This window comes from Dasypus novemcinctus, chromosome 11 (assembly GCF_030445035.2).
Source record: "Dasypus novemcinctus isolate mDasNov1 chromosome 11, mDasNov1.1.hap2, whole genome shotgun sequence".
Classification (NCBI taxonomy): Eukaryota; Metazoa; Chordata; class Mammalia; order Cingulata; family Dasypodidae; genus Dasypus; species Dasypus novemcinctus.
This window is the reverse complement of record NC_080683.1, coordinates 30,340,013-30,362,054: the sequence shown is the minus strand read 5'-3', so window position 1 is coordinate 30,362,054 and position 22,042 is coordinate 30,340,013. Positions and strand designations below refer to the sequence as shown.

The 22,042-nt window shown below is 35.3% G+C and overlaps 1 protein-coding gene across 4 annotated transcripts in view; it reads right to left on the bottom strand.

Annotated features, from left to right (window-relative positions):
• Window positions 1-394: 394 nt before the first annotated feature.
• The window catches only part of BEND6 (BEN domain containing 6), a 110,020-nt gene continuing 88,372 nt past the window's right edge, over window positions 395-22,042 (bottom strand). For all 4 annotated transcript variants that reach the window (XM_004465351.3, XM_004465352.4, XM_058306910.1 and 1 more), the window contains 4 exons: window positions 8,595-8,815; window positions 7,054-7,246; window positions 5,989-6,123; window positions 395-1,654 (listed from right to left, as the gene is read on the bottom strand). In XM_004465351.3, coding sequence (XP_004465408.1) covers window positions 5,996-6,123; window positions 7,054-7,246; window positions 8,595-8,815 — 542 coding nt within the window. In that variant the 3' untranslated portion in view covers window positions 395-1,654; window positions 5,989-5,995. The remainder of the gene's footprint in view (window positions 1,655-5,988; window positions 6,124-7,053; window positions 7,247-8,594; window positions 8,816-22,042) is intronic.

Sequence of the window (22,042 nt, the reverse complement as noted above, 5' to 3'; positions counted from 1 at the left end):
TCCTTGGGTGCTGCAAAATAGTCCATGAGTCTCCAGAGAGTCAATTCAGACAGTTTCTGGCAAGTCAATCTTTGTTTTGGTGAAACTTATTCTTGGAGCTTCCTACTCTGCTATCTTCCCACAATCCTTAATCAATAGTTGTTTTTTTTTTTTAAATGGAAACATACATTTTAATCAATTATCCTTGTCTAGTAAAAATATTAAATCTATTTACCCCCTCAGGACATTGTCTATAAATTCTATATAGTATGGCTCTTAACAAGATCAATAAGCCAGTGACACATAGTCAAATTAAAATGGTAATGCCTAAATGTGTGGGTAAAAAACCCATTAGCATAGAAAAAAATTTTTTTCCCTGAATTTGGTACATTAATAAAAAAATCAAGCAAACACATTTTATGTTTTAAATGGGGTTTATTTATACTTAAATAAAAGTAGCAAATGCTATTTAAGTTATTTCCTTAAGAATATTTATTTTGTACAACCATATTTTTAGCATCAAGCAACATTTATGGAATGTTCCCTGGGTCCACAGTACTGAACTTTGTAATTATTGCATATCTCCTCTTTTCCAAGTTTAGATACAACCTTGTACACTGAAGAACTATGCCTTGGCATTGCAGTGTGTCACATGGGGCAACCTGATAACAAGTGGAAAGCCTCTTGATGAAAAATGTTTTGTCATTCACTGATTTACAAAATGGTATATTTCTTTTTGCATGATTATCAAACCTGATGGTTTTGTTTTTAATTCCTTTTACTTCTGATACAATTAAAATAAACCAATTAAAACTAAGCACAGTAGCAAAATAACTGAACCAATATATATATGATGCTATATCTTACAGAAAACATTTTAGATGATACTGATGTTTATATCTCACATCTATATTTAATATATTTTGGGCAATAAAAAATTAGAAGCATATTGGGTAAACAAAAGTAAAAGGTTATTCTGAAAGTGGATGCATTGTTTGTACCACAAAACTTGGATTCTTTGTTTTTTTAGAAGCATGGTTTATTATTAAAATAAAAGGTCTTGCTAATGTTTTTTTTCAAATTCCTTTTCTTTACACATTTTAGATAACTAAATAATCCTGTTATTTTATTGCTAAAGCACTGTTATTGGCCCGATGATCAGATTGTAGGCTGACTTTGCTGCTCTCATGTTTGTGAACATTGATTATTTCACTGTCTACTTTTCCAAACATGTCCTTATGCTTAAGATAAAAAACTATAATGGGGAGTCATTGGTAATAATTAATGTACAATGATTGTTTAGGACAATGACTAGCCTTCAGGGTTGAAGTTATTGTAGCTGTGATAAGAGCTCTGATTATCCTGTTAATTTAGCTGTACAGAGAATTATCTGGGGAGAGGGAAATGCATATTTCCAAAGGAAACCATACTGCATGCTTATTTAAGTGCTGGGAATTCTGTGGTTTGATGCATCCGTGGTATCTAGGGTGGAATCTACATGCATTTTCTTCAGCAAGCTTGTTTCTCCATCAGAGAAGCCCAACAATATTAGATGTCTCACAGACTGTCACAGCTGATGTCTCTGTGCTCACTGCCAATGATGTTGCAGATTCTCCAACAAAATCCAATGTTAGATTTAGAACTGAAGGTACTTTGTTTCAGATACTTACAGTACCTACAAAAAAGCAATTTTCAAAAAAAATAGCGTGAATTTATATTGCATATTTTCTAGTATTTTAACTGTTGTAATAAGTTATTTATTTTTATATTTACTACAATTTTTTTACATAAAAGTACAAACTGTTGATAAGAACTACTAATGAGTAACTTAGGAATTATTTTACAATCTATTCAGAGGAATTCTAGCATAGAAAACAGTTAAAGCATGCAATATTTATTTTTATCTTAAGTGACTTTTAAAAACATTTAATTAGGGAAAATTTCAAACACACAAAGCAAAATGAACATCCCCCACAAGCTGATTAACCATCTGAAAAAGTTATCAACAATTCTGTCTATCATCAGTGAACATTTCTTGATTGTTTAAATGTCTGGCAATTTTCCAAACTTGCTTCATATCTTTCCAAATTCAGAAAAACTAAATGGGCTAAGTCAGAGCCCATTAATATTAATGTGAAGCTTATAAAATTTACTTGTGGGTTTGCTTCCAAGAAAGAGCCCCTAGTGATATCTTCACATGTTTATGTAATTTTGTAAAATTTTCAAAAATAAGATATTTGATCGTAATCAGTTAAGACTGCTGTCTCTTTCCACTTCAACTTACTTTCAGTCATACTTTCCCCTCTTGTAACAATGGAGTGTCAGTGCACATTTCTGAGATCGTGTAAAGGGTGACTGGGATATATTTCTGTGCTTTGCCATCTCGTCTATGTAGAGTTACATAATTGCTGGCCATTCCAGTTTGGAATGTCTTCTGGGAATATGGAGTCAAAAAATATTTAAGAGCAACCACTCCATAGAAAACGTGAAACATCCTGAAATCTTATAGTTGAGATATGAAAGAAACTCTACAGGGGTTTACCCAAATTTGACAGCAATCATAAAAATTATATGATGTTACTAATAAAGAGTTGAGAATGTGAAAAAAAACCTCTGTAAACTGTCAAAAGTAAAAAGCAAATTTCCATCAACTATTCTAGATTATCTAAATTATCTTTCTATATCTTCTATAGAAAAGGCTATTACAAAATTATTGTTAAATGAAGAGACAATCAACATATATGCAACCAAAACAAAAACTAGGAAAAAAGTACTATAGAGCTGTTAGTTAATAAAAATATTGTCATTTTCCCCACACTTTGTGAAATTTGAAGAATCTATTAGCTTTTAAGTATGCAGTTTTTCTTGATTTATTTTCCTCTTAGAAATAAATATACAGAGTTGTATCTGATTGTGTATTCATAATTTTGCATTCCTTTTCTGAAAGAGGTTTCTCCAAATTCTTCAGGTTCCAGAAATCCTGGATCCATACCCAAGGTAGGTATTATTATCCCTATTTAAATGGAAACTCTGAGAAATACAGTGACTTGCCAAAAGTCATGCAGTTATTAAGAGTTGGAGCAGACTTTAAAACCAGACATTTTCACCCTAAAACATTAAATAAGATATACAAGGTACTATATGCTAGTGTTGACTCTATTAGTTACTAATCCTATGACCTTGGTAATTCACTTAACCTCTTAAAACTTCAGTTTCATTGTCTCCAAAATGAGGGAATCTTAGACCAGTTTCTCAACCTTGGCACCATTAACATTTTGGGTTTGGTAGTTCTTTACTGTAGGGCTATCCTATGTATTGTAGGATGTTCAGCAGCAACCCTGGCCTCCATCCACTAGATGCCAACAGCACCCTTCAACTGTACCAATGAAAAATATCAACAAATATTGCCATATATCCCCTGTTTGAGCACCACTGTATTAGATCATCTTTGTTAACATACATGCATATGTAATACTCTATTAGAGATTATATACACTAGGCAGCTTTTGGAAATTTCAGGAGAAGACTGATCACTTAGTGGTAGCTTATACCCTAATAAAGGTGATAACCTAATATTTCATGATTCATATAAATGATATTTGCTTTGGTTCACATAAGAAAGAAGCAAAAAATAGAGAAAGACCAGAAAGATTGGCAACATCAAGCTTTTGGCAAGACAGAGCTGCAGCCAACATGAGGGCAGTCACAGGAATGAGAGATAATATATGAAAAAAGAGAAAGGTTGGAAAAAAGAGGTGGAAGTTAGCTCAGAATTGGTTGTCCTTTCAAATCCAGGCGGCTGGCAGCTAACCTGAACCAGAGCACAGTCTACCACCTGGCACCAGGGCGAGGGTCACTAGGCTTTTTGGACACATTGGACTCATAGGAATTTGCAGAAATCTGTATGCTTCTGTTAATAGTAATTGTATGAAAGTAATTTTTCCAAAGAATACTTTCGGGGATGGGAAAGGAAGGAGGAATGGTTCACTTGAATGAGTGTAATTACCTTTAGGTTACTGTGGTGGTAAAGGATCCAGAAAAAAAGAGTAAAATAAAGGACCATTCCAGTAGCTGGTTCTATATCTAATCAAATCATCAAGAATGTCTATAATAGATTAGGTTTCATGTGACCCTTTCTCTCCCCAGCTTACGTTCTTGGTCCTTTCAAAGCAATTTGAATTTAACTATACTTCAAATGAAGGATATCTACCAATTTTTAAAAATTTCACTTCTAATATTAATCTACTCTTTTGATTCAAAACATATGTATTATTTTAGTTCAATTTGGCACAACAGAACAAGGCTCAGGCCAAAAAGCACTAAACTGAGTTCCTAGCAAAAGGTTCCTAGCAAAATTGTACATTGTTACAATTTTAGTTCCTCGCACAGTCAGAAAAATTAATAACACTACTACAGGCAGGTATAAGCAGACTGAAATAAAATCCTTTAAACTTTAATTTCTTCAAAACTGCCAGCTGATACAGTCAGAGATGAATTTTATGCCTACTCTTAGCAGTCTTAGATAACAAAAAGGCAGATGTTAGGATATTAAAATGTTTTGCAGAGCTCTGAAATACAATAACTCCAAAAGGTAGCTCTATGACTTAGAAGTCTGGTTACATAGCATTTAGAAAGGGAAGCTGGCCATTATACACCAGGATAACTGGTTACTCTCATGTCAAAATGAGTTCTACGGGTGCATTTAATCATGTTATCACATAGTTGGAAAATTGTGAGATTCATACATCTACTGAAATTTATAATCACGTGGGGAGAAACAGCATAAAAATATCCTTATCTTCTACAAATCTACAAGTTAGTCTACCGGTACATGTGATCCAAGGAAAAGAAGCCTGCTGCAGTTTTTATAAGTAGTACTTTTTTAAAAAAAGAAAGAAAGACTATTGTTTAACCTCAGAAGAGCTAGTATTAGCAGAACAATAAATTAGATAAGGGGCCCTGGAGGAGGATGAGGGTGGAGTAGGGCAGATGGTTAGCTACAAGGGGAGTTCCATGTCCTTTTTAAAACATGGTCCAAAGAAATGAAGACATTAAGCTCTCAAAGGGGTCATGGGTTAGCAAAGAGCAGACAAAGTGAAAGCCAAAGAGAGAAGTAAACGTAAACACAATGATGAAAACAAGAAAGGAAACCTGTAGAGGACCTTGTCCTCGTGTGTTCCCCATATATCTTTATGAATAAATTAAAATATAAATAATACAATCATAACATTTTTCACATGCTTTTCTGTCAAAATAATGGAGAGAGAGGAATGATAAGGACATTAAGTTGCTAACACAAAATCCCATTTCACAGTTTTCCCTGGGGCAAGGCCAGACTATAAAATGTACTTCCTTCAGAACTTTAACTAAAAACAAATAATTACTTTTCTTAATATAATGCAAACATCTTGGTAAAAATTCTTATTAAAAAAATACAAGCCGAAAGAACTGATTTAGAAAGTTAAAGATAATAAGAAGCGTCATGGAGAATAGTGGAAACCTCTCAATACCTTCAACCAGTACTTGGTACAAACTGCTCTTTAGAGTTGTAAGGTCAGTCTCATTGATTTGCCTCAGAGAGTTCCCAAGGGTCTGAATCTCCCTTGTTCTAGAGAAACACTTCCTAAATTGTCTTGTGTCCCTTCTTTGACTCCTTTCTAACTTCACCCCCAGGTTTACCGGAATCCTGTGATGAAAAAATTCCCCAGTAAAAAACAGAGTTGGAAAATACTACGTATAATGGCCCCTTCTTAGAGATTTCTGGTACACATGGGCAAATGAAAGGGTATCAAAATATGAGCGGTTTAGGGAGGAAAACCTGTGTAACAACTCAGCATTTCCCACATTTAAATTCCCTTCCCTGTTCGCTGAGCCTGGGAATACCTATCAGCCTTTCACCGGTCACTAGTATTCTCCAGTAGAGTGTTTGGAAAATGCTATTCTACAGGTAAAAATATTACAACATATTCTAGCCACATTGAGAGGATTGTGAATATTTGAAAGACTTACCAAGGTTCTATTTAATGTCCTGAGAGTTAAGATTTTTGCTTAAATTTGGCTTCTTGGTACAATTATTTAGCTTTTGCCCTATCATTCTCCTAATTGAAACATCATCTGTATTGGGAAATAACTGTTTCGTGACTCCTGTAAAAAACACAATAATAACACACAAAAACACTTGATGAAGCTTTTTTATCTTAAGGTATGAACTGGGGGGAAACATCAAACATTCCACATTATAATTTTGTCTTGATATTTCAAAAGCAATCCAAATACCAATGAGATATTTAAATAGATGAATATGTTAGTCAATTTCTCAAAGAAAAGCAAGAGATACCAGAGGGTCTCTTTATATATAAAAATATGTATATATATATTTATCTTATAAACAAAGAGCATACATATTTGTTTTATTATGGTGTCACTCAACTTTAACCCTACCACTTGCTATGAACTTTAATCCCTTAAGTCCCCCTACCCCAAGTGTTAGCGACTTATTTTTATCCATTTCCAACATCTATTGAAACAACTAGATTCTGACTGAGCCTTTTCCAACTGAGAAATGATATGCTATCGAAATTTATAGAGCTGGAATTCACAGAAACTCTAAATTTGGTGGTTATTCGCAAAAAATTAATTTGATAATCTTGATGGTTATATTTAAGGGGATTAATTAATTTAAAACTACAATATGATAGTCAAATTAACCACTATTTTTCTAGAATAAAAAATGAGGAATGTAACCAAGATAAAGAGAAAACAAAGATATAAACTTTACTGACATTTTCTTTTTAAAGATTTTGAAAATTCATTTTCCTAAAGTTATGAATTTTATGATAGTCATTCAGTCTTTTCAATGATACAAAGTTTAGCTTTATTCTAACAATCATTTTAATGTAAAGTTTTTCAATAAATTTTCCCATATTTAATAAGAATATTATTTAGAGTATCTTAAGATTTTTCTTTCATTGAAAGATAAATCTGAAAAAATAAAGAACCATGAAAGAATAACTTGACCTTGAATGCTAAAATAATTTCCAATTCATATGACAATATAAATTAATCATATATTACCTATGATTTCTTGAACTTCATTCTGATTCATAGCTGGTTTCACAGCTTTGTCCCTTGAAGTAGAGGATTTTGCCCCTGTCAGGCTATGTGTAGCCATATATTCATTTGTGTAAAGTACTTGCATTAAATCATTAATAAACTTCTGAGGTTTACTCTTATTACAACGGGCAATCTGCCATTTTTCAATCTTGAACTAAAAAAAATAAATAAACCATAAGTGAAATTGGAAAAAACAAAACAAAAAATGATATCTGGAGAAAAATAATACTAATTGAGTTCAGACATACAAGAAAACAATATCACATTCTATAAGGTGATGTATTATACTTTTATTATATCTTTTACATTTAGGGATATAGAGTTAAATGATATTTTGAGATAATCCCCAATATTTAGGGGTATTTGTTCCAGAGTATAATACAAATTCTTGTCATGTAATCTGGATGTGGTGCTTTAAGGATTAGTTGCAACCTCAGCAGTAAATACTAGGCAAAATAATGGCCATCCAAAGATGTCCACATGCCAGTCATGTAACCTGTGAACATTATTTTACATGGCAAAAATAACTGTGCGGATGTGATTAAGGTTTAGATGGCGAGAGTATCTGGAGTTCTCCAGGTGGGCCCAATCTAATCATGAGTCCTTAAAAGTGGAGGAGGGAGGTAGAAGAGGGGTTCAAAAAAAGGCAACAGAAGAAGGAGAGATTCTGAGAGAGGGATTTGATCTGCTGTTGCTGGCTCTGAAGATGGAGGAAGGTGACCACGAGCCAAGGAATGGTGTGGCCTCTAGGATTTAGAATGCTTTCAATTTACAGCCAGCAAGAAAATGGGGAACTCAGTCCTATCATTGCAAAGAACTGAATTCTACAACAATCCAAATGAGCAGGAAACAGATTCTTCTCTACAACCTCCAAAAAGGAATGCACCAGCTGATTTCTTAATCTCAGTCCAGTGAACCCCTATCAGACTTTTCTTTTACAGAACTGTGAGATAATACTTCTACGATCTTTTAAATCTGTGGTAATCTGTTATGGCAGCAATAAGAAATGGGTACACAAATATTTAAATATTCTGAATGTTATATTATTAGCTAGTATTTAATTATAGTTTTTGAAGATATATTTTCCAAGGCTGATATCTGGGTCTAACAAAATTCTTGTCTTCTCAGCTTCTGTATCTTAAGAGAAATTGGCAAAATATAATAGAAAAAGAATTGTGTTTAGCCAACACACAAAAGGTGAAATTTATCTTCTTTCATCCTTAATGCATAGTTACTGTCACTTGTTTAAAAGTTGTTACACCATTTACTATAAAATAGTAAATTCTGTATTAAACTATAGTAACTTCATCAATGTCTGTGGTTTGACTTTGTTTCCTAAATTGGGTATTTGCTTGACAAATATTAGTTTTTATTATAAAAATAATTTTAGGTAATAGGAACTACGGTAGTTACCAAAAGTTTTATAAAAGTATCTGATATCCTTTCTTTAATTTTTATATAATTGTATCCTGGAGAAAAATAGGGCAAGTATTCCAACTAACCTGTTTCTCATCAGTATGATGCTCATCCTCAGCTTTCAAGGAAATAGGTGAACTGGAATTAGAATTAGAATTACTACATGTTGACTCAAATGAATCTGGTGAGGAATTGTTTGTTGCTCTCCAGAGAGTGGACGCAGATGTAGACATAGTTCCTCCACCCTTAAGCAGAGCCTCCGCCATGCCAACCAGTTCTTCAAACTGAGTAACTGCCTGTGGTAACACTAAAATGGCAAGAAAAGGTAACACTTAACAAATTACTGTTAATTATAACTGTAAATATACGTAATTTTTATGGTATGCATAGAAATGTGTGGAAGAATATATCCAAATTGTTAATATTTGGTATCTTTGAAAAATAAATATGATGGAAAGAGTACTTAGAACATATTTACTTTTTATTATTAAATAATTAAATAAATGTTTAATAATAATAATAATACATTTTAACCAGTTATTGTATCTCAATGTATATGCATTACTTTGAAACTCAAAAGAATGTTTTTAAAAAAGTTAATTTTTTTTCTAATTGCTAATATTATTTTAAGGTGTTTAATTTCTTGTTTGGAGACATTACGGATTCTATTATCAATCATCTTCCAGATGCTCACACTAGGTCAGTTTAAATGCTAAGATAAAGTAAGTCATTTCTCAGAGATTAAAATGAATTGTCTATAACCTTTGTGTATGATTTGCCAGGAAGTCAGATTCCATTAAGATTCACGGCAACAATGCAAACCTATGTTTTCACATTTTAAAGATGAATTTTGTTAATCAACTGAATGATCTCTTTTTCCTTTTTTTAGAATGGAAATTTATACATTGAAAGCTTTCCTGCCTCCGTGTAAAATGGTCTTCTCTGTTGTTATATCTAGTTTGTTTCCTAAGGACAAATAATATTTTGTTGGAGTTGGACAAGACCTTGGACCCTATCAAATTCAGCTCCTCCCTTGATGGCTGAGAGCACTGCCTGCTGTACAGAGGAAAAGACTCTGGAACTTCTTTTGTACTTTCGTAAAGTATATTTCTGAGCTATAATCTTTAGAATTATACTTGATTTGAGAGACATATCTTCATGACATGTCCAAATCAATACATCTGATATTACATTAACAGGAAAATATGAAAACCTACTAAAGGAGAAAATCTTATTTTCTTTTCTTTCAATAAATATTTACTAAGTACCTCTCATATCCCAGACACTTATTCAATCAGCAACTATTTATTGAGCATTTAATAATATTAAATGTTTATGTAGCTTCTATTCTGTGTCCAGCATTATTCCAAGAGCCATACTGATGTTTATTCATTTAAATCTCATTGCAAATCTCTGGAATAGGTACGCCATACTCCCAATTTACAGATGAGGACAATTAGATGGTGAGAGATTAAGTAACTTGGGCAGAGTCATCCATTTAGTGAAAAAAAAAAGCCAAAGCTCAAAATCAGACTGCCTAGTTCCCAAGTCCATGTTTTACACTACTTACTATGTTCCGCAGTCTCTAACATTTGCCAACCATTATCCTAGGTGCTAGGGATAAAACTGGGCATAAATCCAGATGTGATCCATGCCTTTTGGAGCTGAAAATTTGGGGGTGGGGGTGGGAGATATTATTCACATAACTATGGAATAAATGAAAAATTACAATTACTAAGAACTGAGCCAAAAGGTACTTGACCCAGCTTGGAGGCAGTGGGCTGGGTAATGGCCATTAGGGCTTCTCTGAGGAGGTCGTGATTTGTCTGAGAGCTCAAGTGGATGAAGGGAGTGTTAGAGGCACAGGATACTCAAATTCTGTATTTGAGTACCTACAAGAAGCCAAAGCTAGATTGCTAAAGATAAAGAGAATTTGGTATGAAGTGAGGCTTTTATACATTTTTGTTGGCACATATCCTTTTTATCATTTCTATCTGTGCATCTCTAACTATATCCATGTATTTTACATAATTAGGGCAATTCTGTATAAAGAGCATTGTATTGGCTCTTTTTCCAATTAAGACTATAAGGTGAATAGTTTGCCAGTTTTATTAAATATTCTTGGAAAATATGATCTTTTTAAGGTCTAATTTATGTACAGTTAAAGACAAGACCTTATAAGAAGTCTGAGCAGAAATTGGGAGGTAGAGGGCAAATGGATATACTCAGTCAACGTTCACACTGTTAATATATAAAGCATTTCCATTCTTCCGGAAAGTTCCCTCATGTGTCTTCTAAGTCTATCCCTGGCCTCATCTCAGAGCAATACACACACAATCACATGTAAACATATATACACACTCTTCTCCTTTTTCACCATCCCAGTATTGCTAGTTCAATAAATATTGTCTTTTACATAACTGTGATGATATAAATATTATTAAAAATTCCCATCCTTTAAAACATATTTTTCTGAAGTTAATAATTGTTTCACTTTTTATTTTATTTATTTATTTTTTAAAGATTTATTTTTTATTTATTTCTCTCCCCTTCCTCCCCCCAACTCCCCTGTTGTCTGCTCTCTGTGTCCATTTCGCTGCGTGTTTTTCTTTGTCTGCGTCTCTTCTTCTCAGCGGCATGGGAATCTGTGTTTCTTTTTGTTGCATCATCTTGTTGTGCCAGCTCTCTGCGTGTGTGGCTCATTCCTGGGCAGGCAGCACTTTCTTTTTGTGCTGGGCAGCTCTCCTTACGAGGTGCACTCCTTGTGTGTGGGGCTCCCCTATGCGGCGACACCCCTGCATGGCAGGGCACTCCTTGCGTGTATCAGCACTGCGCGTGGGCCAGCTCCACATGGATCAAGGAGGCCTGGGGTTTGAACCGCGGGCCTCCCATGCGGTAGACAGATGCCCTAACCACTGGGCCAAGTCCCCTTCCCTGTCTCACTTTTTAGATAGCTTATTTTTTTAAATGTTTCATCACTAACACATCTTTAAACTTTCTACCAGAAATGTAAAATATCCTTTCAGTATATTTGGATATATCACGTCATCTATTTCATCTTTTTCTTGGAGACATCTCTCCTGGAACTCTCTATACTCCTCTATTAATCTAGACTAGGCGTTATCCAGGTCGCTGTATAATGGTTATCTTGGAGCTTTCCCTTACTATCATTCTGGGGATCCCCCTAGTCTTTCTCCTAAATTGGATCACTTGTTTTTTGGATACCATTGTTTTTTTTCCTAGGGCTTATGCTCTCAATTTATAGAACATCCTCCATTAGATTTCTAGAAAAGGAAGCATGGAAGATACATTTTTGAGACTTTGTATGTGTGAAAGTATTATTGTTTTACCCTAACACTTGGTTGATAATTTTATTGAATATAAAATTCTATGTTAAATCATTTCCCTTCACAATTCTGAAGATATTGCTTAATTATCTTGGAGCATCCAGTGTTGCTGGCCAAAGTTCCACATCATTCTGATTTTCAATTGTTAACCTGTTAGCTTGTTCTCTCTGAAGTCTTTTGGTTCTTCTCTTTACTTCTGGTGCTGATATCTTACAATGTTATATGTTGGGCAAGTCTTTTTTCATTATTTCATTCATTAGAATGGTATCTTTCATTCTAGAAATTTGTGACCTTGGGAGTCTGGAAATTTGCCATATTATTTCTTTTTTACTCTTTTAATTAATTACTTTTTTTTTGTGGTGGTGGTAACTTATTGTTATGGATTGAATCTTGTCCCCCTGATTTTGAGAATGTGAGCTCATTTGTAAATAGATCTTTGAAGATGTTAGTTAAGGAAAGGTCAAACTAGATTTGAGTGAACTCTAATCTAGTATGATTAAAGTCCTTATAAGCAGAGGAAATTTGAACTCAGAAGACAGATGGGGAGAGAGATGACCATGTGACAGAGGCAGCGACTGAATTATGGATTGCTGTGAAGCCAGTACCTGAAAATGACAGACTTCAGAGAGAGCATGGTCTGGCTACCACCTTGATTTTGGACTTCCAACCTCTAAAAGTGTGAGACAATAAGTTTCTGTTGTTTAATCCAAATAGTTGGGGATACTTTGTTATAGCAACCATGGCCAACTAAGACCCATCTATGCAAAATAAAATTTGCGTTTTATTTGTTTTTAAGTATACAATTCGGTGGCATTAATTACTCTTACAATGCTGTGCTGTCTTCACCACAATCTATTAACCTATCTTTTCTATCTCCTCAAACAGAAACTCTGTGCCAATTAAGCAGTAACTTTGCCTTTCCCTCCCCTACAGGTCCTGGTAACCTGTAATCCACTTTCTATCTCTATTCATCTAACCATTCTTAGATGTTTCCTATAAGCAGACTCATGTAATATTTATCCTTTTGTGTCTGGCTTATTTTACTGAGCATAATATTTCCAAGGTTCGTCCTCATTGTAGGATGTATCAGCACTTCATTTTTATAGCTGAATTGTATTTCATGGTATGTATATACCACATTTTGTTGATTCACTGATTTATTGATGGACACTTGGGTTTTTTTTTAGTGATTGGCTCTTGTGAATAATGCTGTTATGAACATTGGTGTGCAAATATCTATTCAAGATGTTTTTTTCAGTTCTTCTGAGTATATACCTCAAAGTGGAATTGATGACTCACATGGTTATTTATTTTTTTTAATTATGGTGTTTTTAGTGCTTTTTCTTTATTAGAGAAGTTGTGGATTCATAGAAAAATCATGCATAAAATGCCAGACTCTCATATATCACTCTACCACCAACACCTGGCATTGGTGTGGAACATTTGTTACAATTGATGATAGCACATTTTTATAATTGTACTATTAATTAAAGTCCATGGTTTAACTTAAGGTTCACTGTTTTTGCAGTGTAGTTCCATGGATTTAAAAAATTTTATTCTGTTAATATATATACAATCTAACATTTCCCCCTTTTAATCATATTCAGGTATGTATTTCAGTGCTGTTAACTGCATGTACTACCATCACAACTATCCATTACCAAAACATTTCCATTGTTTCAAACAGGAACCCTGTACATTTTAAACCTTAACTTCCCATTTCCTATCCCTACCCCATCCCCTGATAACCTCTATTCTAGGTTCTAACTCTATGAGTTTGCTTATTCTAAATGTTTTAAATGAGTGAGAGCAAACAGTATTTGGCCTTTTGTATCTGGCTCATTTCATTCAACATGATGCCTTCAAGATTCGTCCATGTTGTTGCATATGTCAGGACTTCATTCCTTTTTATGACTGAATAATATTCCACTGTATGTATATACTACACTTTGTTTATCCATTTATCTTTTGATGGACATTTGGGTTACTTCCATTTATTGGCAATTGTGAATAATGCCACTATGAACATCAGTGTGCAAATATCTGTTAGAGTCCTGGTTTTAATTCTTTTGGATATATATTCAGTCGTGGGATTATGGGGTCATATGGTAGTTCTTTACTTAGCTTTCTGAAGAACTGCCAAACTGTATTCTACAGAGGTTGCAACATTTTCCATCGACTAGCAATGAATGAGTGTTTCTTTTTCTCCACATTCTCTCTAACATTTGCTATTTTCTATTTTTTTAATAGCAGTCATTCTAATGGGTGTGAAATGGTATCACATTATGGCTTTGATTTGCATTTCCCTGTTGGCTAATGATGTTGAGTATCTTTTCATGTGCTTTCTGACCATTTCTATATCTTCTTTGGAGAGATGTCAGTTTAGGTCTTTTTAAAAAAAATTTATTTTTCTTCCCTTCCCCCTCCCCCACCCTGCTGTTTTCGCTGTCTGTGTCCATTTGCTGTATGAACTTCTGTATCTATTTCTCTTTTTGTCTTCTCTTCTCATCTTTCTCCTCTACAGTTCACTGGGACTCAACCCTGGGGAACTCTGATGTGGAGAGAGGTTCCCTGTCAATTGTACCATCTCAGTTCCTGGTCTCTACTGGGTTTCACCTTGACTCTCCCTTTCATCTTTCTCCTTTGTTGCATCATCATCTTGCTTCGTGACTCACTCACGCAGGCACTGGCTCATTGCGTGGGCAGTCGGTTCACCACGCAGGCACTGGCTTGCTGCACTGGCTCATCATGCAGGTATGCTTTCTTGTCTTTCTTTTTCACCAGGAGGCCCCAGGGATCGAACCTGGATCTTCCCATATGGTAGACAGAGGCCCTATCACTTGAGCCACAACTGCTTCCCTCAGTTCAATTCTTTTGCCCATTTTTAAATTGGGATGTTTGTTTATTTGTTGTTAAGTTGAAGGATTTTGTTATATATAATGGCTGTCAATCCATTATTGGATAAGTAGTTTCTAAATATTTTCTTCCATTGTTTAGGTTGTCTTTTTTACCTTCATGATAAAGTCCTTTAAGGATCAAAAGTTTTTTTTTAATTTTGATGAAGTCTCATTTATCTATTTTTTCTTTCTTTGCTTGTGCTTTGGGTGTAAAGTCTAAGAAGCCACTGCCTAATACAAGGTCCTAAAGATCCTCCCTATGATTTCTTCTAGGAGATTGATAGTCCTTGATCTTATATTTAGGTCTTTGCTCCATTTTGAGTTATTTTTTGGATGGTGTGAGGTAGAGGTGCCCCTACCTTTTTTGCCCCCCACATGGAGGTACAATTTTCCAAGCACCATTTGTTGAAGAAACTCTTACTTCCCTATGAGTGGTCTCTGCCATCTTGTCAAAAATCAGTTGGCTATAAATGTGAGGGCTGATTTCTGAGCTCTCAATTCTATTACATTGATCTCTATGTCTGTCCTTGTGCAAGTACCATGCTGTTTTGGTTACTGTGACATTGTAATCAGGTTTTTTTTCATTTAAAATTTGTGGATATATATTATTCATACATGAACATACATAAACAATAGGTATATAGTAAAAGTTGTGAACTTACACAACAAACAGGCATATCATCATGCAGGGCTCCCATATATCACCCCACCACCACACCTTGCAATGCTGTGAAACATTTGTTAGAAGCTATGACAGAGCATCATGAAAATATTACTGCTAACTATAGGCCATATCTAACATTTGGTGTATTTTCCCCCAACCCATCCAATTATTAACACCCTGATTTAGTATTATATTTTTATTATAGTTCATGACAGAACATTCTCATACTTGTTCTGTTAACCACAGTCCATCTTCCACCACAGCTTTCACTGGGTTATACAGTGCCATGCCTTGTACAATCCATTTAAAATGTACACTCAGTGGCTTTCATTTTCATCAGAGTTGTGCTGTCATCACCCCAGTCAATTTTAGAACATTTTCCTTATTCCAAAAGGAAAAATCCCATTCCCCCTCAAAGCCCCTATTTTTGTCCCTTAGAATTGATATAATCTCTTCTTTGCCTTTGCTTCAAAACTATAATGATGTACTGTTAACTACTGTCTATACATTATCTTAGTTGTAATTTTCTCATGTATCACCACATTTTTAACACTTTGTAAAAGAACTTTCTTTTTTTAATAAATGCTGATATTTGTGATGATTTTTTATTTATTTATTTATTTTTTATTGACTTTGTAATAATATTACATTAAAAATATATATGTGAGGTCCCATTCAACCCCACCTCCCCACCCCCCCTCTCCCCCTCTCCCCCCCCCAACAACACTCGTTCCCATCATCATGACACATCCATTGGATTTGGTAAGTACATCTTTGGGCACCTCTGCACCTCATAGACAATGGTTCACATCATGGCCCATACTCTCCTCCATTCCATGTGATGATTTTTTAAAAGATTTATTTATTTATTTATTTATTTTCCCTTCCTGCCCCTCCCCCCAGTTGTCTGCTGTGTCCATTCACTGTGTCTTCTGTATGTCTGCTTGTATTCTTGTCAGTGGCACCTGGAATCTGTGTCTCTTTTTGTTGAGTCATCTTGCTGCATCAGCTCTCCATGTGTGTGGTGCCATTCCTGGGCAGACTGCACCTTCTTTCGCGCTGGGTGGCTCTCATAAAGGGGCACACTCCTTGCACGTGGGGCTCCCCTACATGGGCAGCACCCCTGCGTGGCAAGGCACTCCTTGTGCACATCAGCACTGCATGTGGGCCAGCTCATCACATGGGTCGGGAGGAACTGGGTTTGAACCTTGGACCTCGCATGTGGTAGGCAGACGCCCTATCCGTTGGGCCAAATCCGCTTCCCGAGAAGAACATTCTTATATTTATACTAGTAACCACAATCGCCATCTACCACTGAAATCACTATGTTAGAGAGTCCCTAGTTATCCTCTAGCTTCCTTTCAATTGACATTTACATCCCTGGATTACTCCTTTTAGCCATGATCACATTTATAAATCAGCAGTGTTAGTTATACTCCTTATAATGGGTTACCATCAACTCTATTCATTTTCACACTTTTATAATGAATTTTATTAAAAATTATACCTATGGGGAAGCAGGTGTGGCTCAAGTGATTGAGCTCCCACCTACCACCTGGGACATCCCTGGTTAGGTTCCCGGTGACTCCTAAAGAAGACAGTGAGCTGGTACGATGGACAGGTGCAACAAACTGACACAACAAGAGATACAAGAAGAGAAACAGAACAAAAGCAGGCAGCAGAGGTTCTCAGTGCATCCTAAAAGAACACAAGAAAGACAGTGAGCTGACATGACAGGCAGGTGTGGCAAGGTGATGCAACAAGATGATACAACAAGAGACACATAGAAGGAAACATGATGGAAGGAAACATGATGAGAGACAAAACAAAGCAGGAAGCAGAGGTGGCTCAAGTGATTAGGCACCTCTCACCCACATTGGAGGTCCCAGGTTCGATTCCTGGTGCCTCCCAAAGAAACAAGGAAGATGAACAGACACAGCAAGTGCAAAATAATGAGAAGGTGAGGAGAAACAAATAAAATAAATCATAAAAAAAAATCTACCTACATTAAGCATCAGTTCCCCCTTCTCAATCCACACTGTATCTCCTAGAAACCTATACTTTAGACTTTACCTCCATGAGTTTACTAACTGTATTTAGTTCATATTAGTGAGACCATACAATATCTGTCCTTTTGTGTCTGGCTTATTTCACACAATATAATGTTCTCAAGGTTCATCCATGTTGTCATATGCAGCCCAAGTTTATTTCTTCTTCACTGAATAGTATTCCATTGTAAGTATATACCGCATTTTGTTTATCCATTCATAGTTGATGGACACTTGGATTGTTTCCATCTTTTATCATTGTGAATAATGCCACCATGAACATCAGAGTGCAAATGTCAGTTCATGCTTTCAGTTCTTTTGAATATATTCCTAGTATCAGGATTGCCAGATCATACAGTTGATCTATATTAAGCTTCCTGAGGAATGGCCAAACTGTCTTCCACAGAGGCTGCACCATTCTAAATTCCCACCAACAGCAAAGGAGTATTCCTATTTCTCTACATCCTTTCCAGGAGTTGAAGTTTTCTATTCTTAAAAAAAAAAAAAAGGCCATTCTGTATGGGTGTGAAATGATATCTCATTGTAGTTTTGAGCTGCAGTTCCCAAATAGCTAGTGATGTTGAGCATCTTTTCATGTACTGTTTAGTCATTTGGATTTACTCTTAGGAAAAATATTTTTTAAAGTCCTTTACCCATTTTTAAATTGGGTTGCTTGTCTTTTACTATTGAATTGTATGATCTCTTTACATAACATGGAAATCAAACTCTTATTGGATATGTGGTTTCCAAATATTTTCTCCTACTGAGTTGGCTACCTTTTCACCTTCTTAACAAGTATTTTTAAGAATAAAAGTGTTTAATTTTGAGGAGGTTCCATTTATTTTGTCTTTTGTTGCTTGTGCTTTGGGTATAAGGTTTAAGAAACTACTGCAGATACAACCCCCAGATATTGGTTCCTTTGAGGGCTAAAGAGACCCATGGGAGTTATGGTCATGGCCGATGGGGTTAACTACCAGGGCAGATGGCCCCTCTTTGGAAATGGTGTTTATGTGTGATGAATCTGGACTCAGATGGGATCTCCCTTCATAAGACTTTCATGCTAATGTGCTGGAGGTGCAGTTAATGTTGGGGTTTAAGATATATTTAGGGGATTTGAATCTCTGGACTGACAATGTGATAGCCAGACCCTGAGCCTCAACAGACTCCAGCACCTACAATCTGATTTATTGGACTTACCACACTCAGCTAAGATGGAGGTGAAGAAGGACAACCACCACACCATGGAGCCTAGAGTGATTACAACTGAAAATGGGAGGATTGCATCCAGCATCCAGGTGGAATCTGAGCCTCCTCTTGACATAAAGGTGCAATGGACACAACCAATCCAGTGTCCACATAGAAGAGGTGGCATTGGATTGGGAAAAGTGGACATAATGGACAAAGTGTATGGGGAAAGGCAGGAAGAGATGAGAGGTGGAGGAGTCTTCGGGACATGGAGCTGCCCTGGATGGTGCTTCAGAGGTAATCACCGGACATTGTAAATCCTCACAGGGCCTACATGATGGAATAGAGGAGAGTATGGGCCATGATGTGAACCAATGTATATGAGGTGCAGAGGTGCCCAAAGATGTACTTACCAAATCTAATGGATGTGTCATGATGATGGGAACGAGTGTTGTTGGGGGGGGGGAGAGGGGGGGTGGGGGGGTGGGGTTGAATGGGACCTCACATATATATTTTTAATGTAATATTATTACAAAGTCAATAAAAAAAAAAAAAAAAAAAGAAACTACTGCATACCACATCATCGTGAAGATGTTTCCCTACATTTTCTTCAGTAGTTTTATGGTTGTAGCTTTTATATTTGGGTACTTGATCCATTTTGAGTTGTGTTTCTTTCTTTCTTTCTTTTTTTTTTTTTTGAGTTACTGGGACTGGAACTGAACCCAGAACTTCATATGTGGAAAGCTGGCACTCAATCACTGAGTCACATCAACTCCCCTGAGTTGGTTTTTTGTTTGTTTGCTTGTTGTTTTTTTGTCTGTCTGGTTTTTTTTTTTTGTTTGTTTGTTTTTAGGAGACATAAGGAACCAAACCCAGGACCTCCCATGCAGGAAGCAGGCATTCACCGCTTAAGCCATATCTGCTGCACAAATTAATTTTTGTATAAAGTGTGAGATAGGTGTCTGCTTTCTTTCTTTTGAATATGGATATCCATTTCTTGCAGCACCATTTGTTGACAAAACTATTCTGGCCCAGCTGGGTGGGCTTGACGGCATTGTCAAAAATCACTTTACCATAGATGTGAGGGTCTATTTCTGAGTTCTCAATTTGGCTCCATTGATCAGTATGTCTATCTTTATGCCAATACCATGTTGTTTTGACCACTGTAGTTAAGTAATATGCTTTAAAGTCAGGAAATGAGAGTCCTCCAACTTCTTTCTTCTTTTTTAAGGTATTTTTGGCTATTTGGGGCACCTTACCCTTCCAAACAACTTGCTTTTCCATTTCTTTAAAAAATATGTTGGAATTTTTATTGGGATTGCATGGAATCTGTAAATTAGTTTAGGTAGAATTGACATCTTAATGATAGTCTTCCAATCCATGAACATGGGATGTCCTATTTATTTGGGCCTTCTTTGGTTTCTTTTAGCAATGTTATGTAGTTTTCTGAATGCAGGTTCTTTATGTCCTTGGTTTATTCTTAATTCTTAAATATTTGATTCTTTTAGTCACTATTAGAAATGGATTTTTTCTGATATCCTCCTCAGATTGCTCATTAGTAATGTACAGAAATGCTGATTTTTGCATGTTACTCTTGTATCCTACCACTTGTAATCTCCCACTGAACTTGTAGATTAGCTCTAGTAGCTTAGTTGTAGACTTTTCAAACTTTCTAGATATAGGACCATATCATCAGTGAATAGTGAAAGTTTTACTTCTGCCTTTCTTAATTGGATGCCTTTTATTTCTTTATTTAGCCTAATTGCTCTAGCTAGAACTTCAAGCATAATACTGAATAATAATGTTGACAGTGGACATACTTCTCTTATTCCCCATCTCAGCAGGAAAGCTTTCAGTCTGTCAGCTGTGGGTTGTTCATATATGCACTTTACCATGCTGATGAAGCTTCCTTCTATTCCTAAATTTCAGCGTGTTTTTTACCAAGAAAGGATGCTGCATTTTATCAGATGCCTTTTCTGCATCAATTGACATGATCATGTGATTTTTCTTCTTCCATTATTAATATGGTGTATTACACTAATTGACTTAATTGTGTTGAACGCCTTGCATATTTGGATAAAACCCACTTGATTGTGGTGTATAATTCATTTAACATGCTTTTGGATTTGTTTTGCAAATATTTTGTTGAGGTTTTATGCATCTATATTCATTAGAGAAATTGGTCTGTAATTTTCTTTTTTCATTATATCTTTATCTGACTTTGGTATTAGGTTGATGTTGGCTTCATGGAATTTGTTTGGTAGTATTCCCTCCTGTTCAATTTTTTGGGAGAGCTTGAGCAAGATTTGTATTAGATCATCTTTGAGTGATTGGTAGAATTCACCCATGAAGCCATCTAGTTCTGGGGGTTACATTTTTGGGAGGTTTTTGATGACTATTTTAATCTTTTACCTGTGCTTGGTTTGTTGAAGTCTTCTATTTCTTCTAGGGTCAGTGCAGGTTGTTCATGTGTTTCTAGGAATTTGTCAAATTCTTCTACATTGTCTAGTTTGTTGGTGTAGTTTTTCATAGTATCCTCTTATGAGCTCTCTTCTTTCTGCAGGGTCAGTGGTGGTTGTCCCCCCTTTCATTTCTGATTTTGTAAATCAGAATCTCTTTTTTATTCTGTCAGTCTAGTTAGCATTTGTTGATTTTTTTGATCTTTTCGAAGAACCAACTTTTGGTTTTGATTCTCATTTTTTTTTTTTTTTTTGGTTGTTCTCAATTTTAATTTATTTCTGCTCTGATCTTTATTATTTCTTTTCTGCAGTTTGGTTTGGGGTTAGTTTGCTATTCTTTCTTCATTTCTTCCAGGTGTGCAGTTAGGTCTTTGATTTTAGATCTTTGTTCTTTTTTAATGTAAGCATTGAGGATTATAAATTTCTCTGTCAACACTGCCTTTCCTTTGTCCCATAGGTTTTTTAAAAAGCACTTAATAAGCACTATTTATTTAATCCTTACAGCAGTTTTTTAAAACAGATCAATTTTATTGATACATATTAATAAACACAATTTGTGCAAAGTGTACAATCAATGGTATTTTCTATAATCACTTAGTTGTGTATTTATCACTTCAATCATTATTAGAGCATTTCCCATAGGTTTTGATATGTTGTGTTCTCATTTTCTTTTGTCTTGATATATTTACTTTTACAATTTTGTCCTTGACCCACTGATTATTTAGGAGCATGTTATTTAATCTTCGTATGTTTGTGAATTTCCCTTTTTTCCATTTGTTAATGATTTCCAGTTTCATTCCATTATGATCAGAGAAAGTGCTTTGTATAATTTCAATCTTTTAAAATTTATTGAGACCTGTCTTGTGACCCAGTATATGGTCTATCCTAGAGAAGGATCCATGAGCACTTGAGAAGAATGTATATCCTGCTGTTT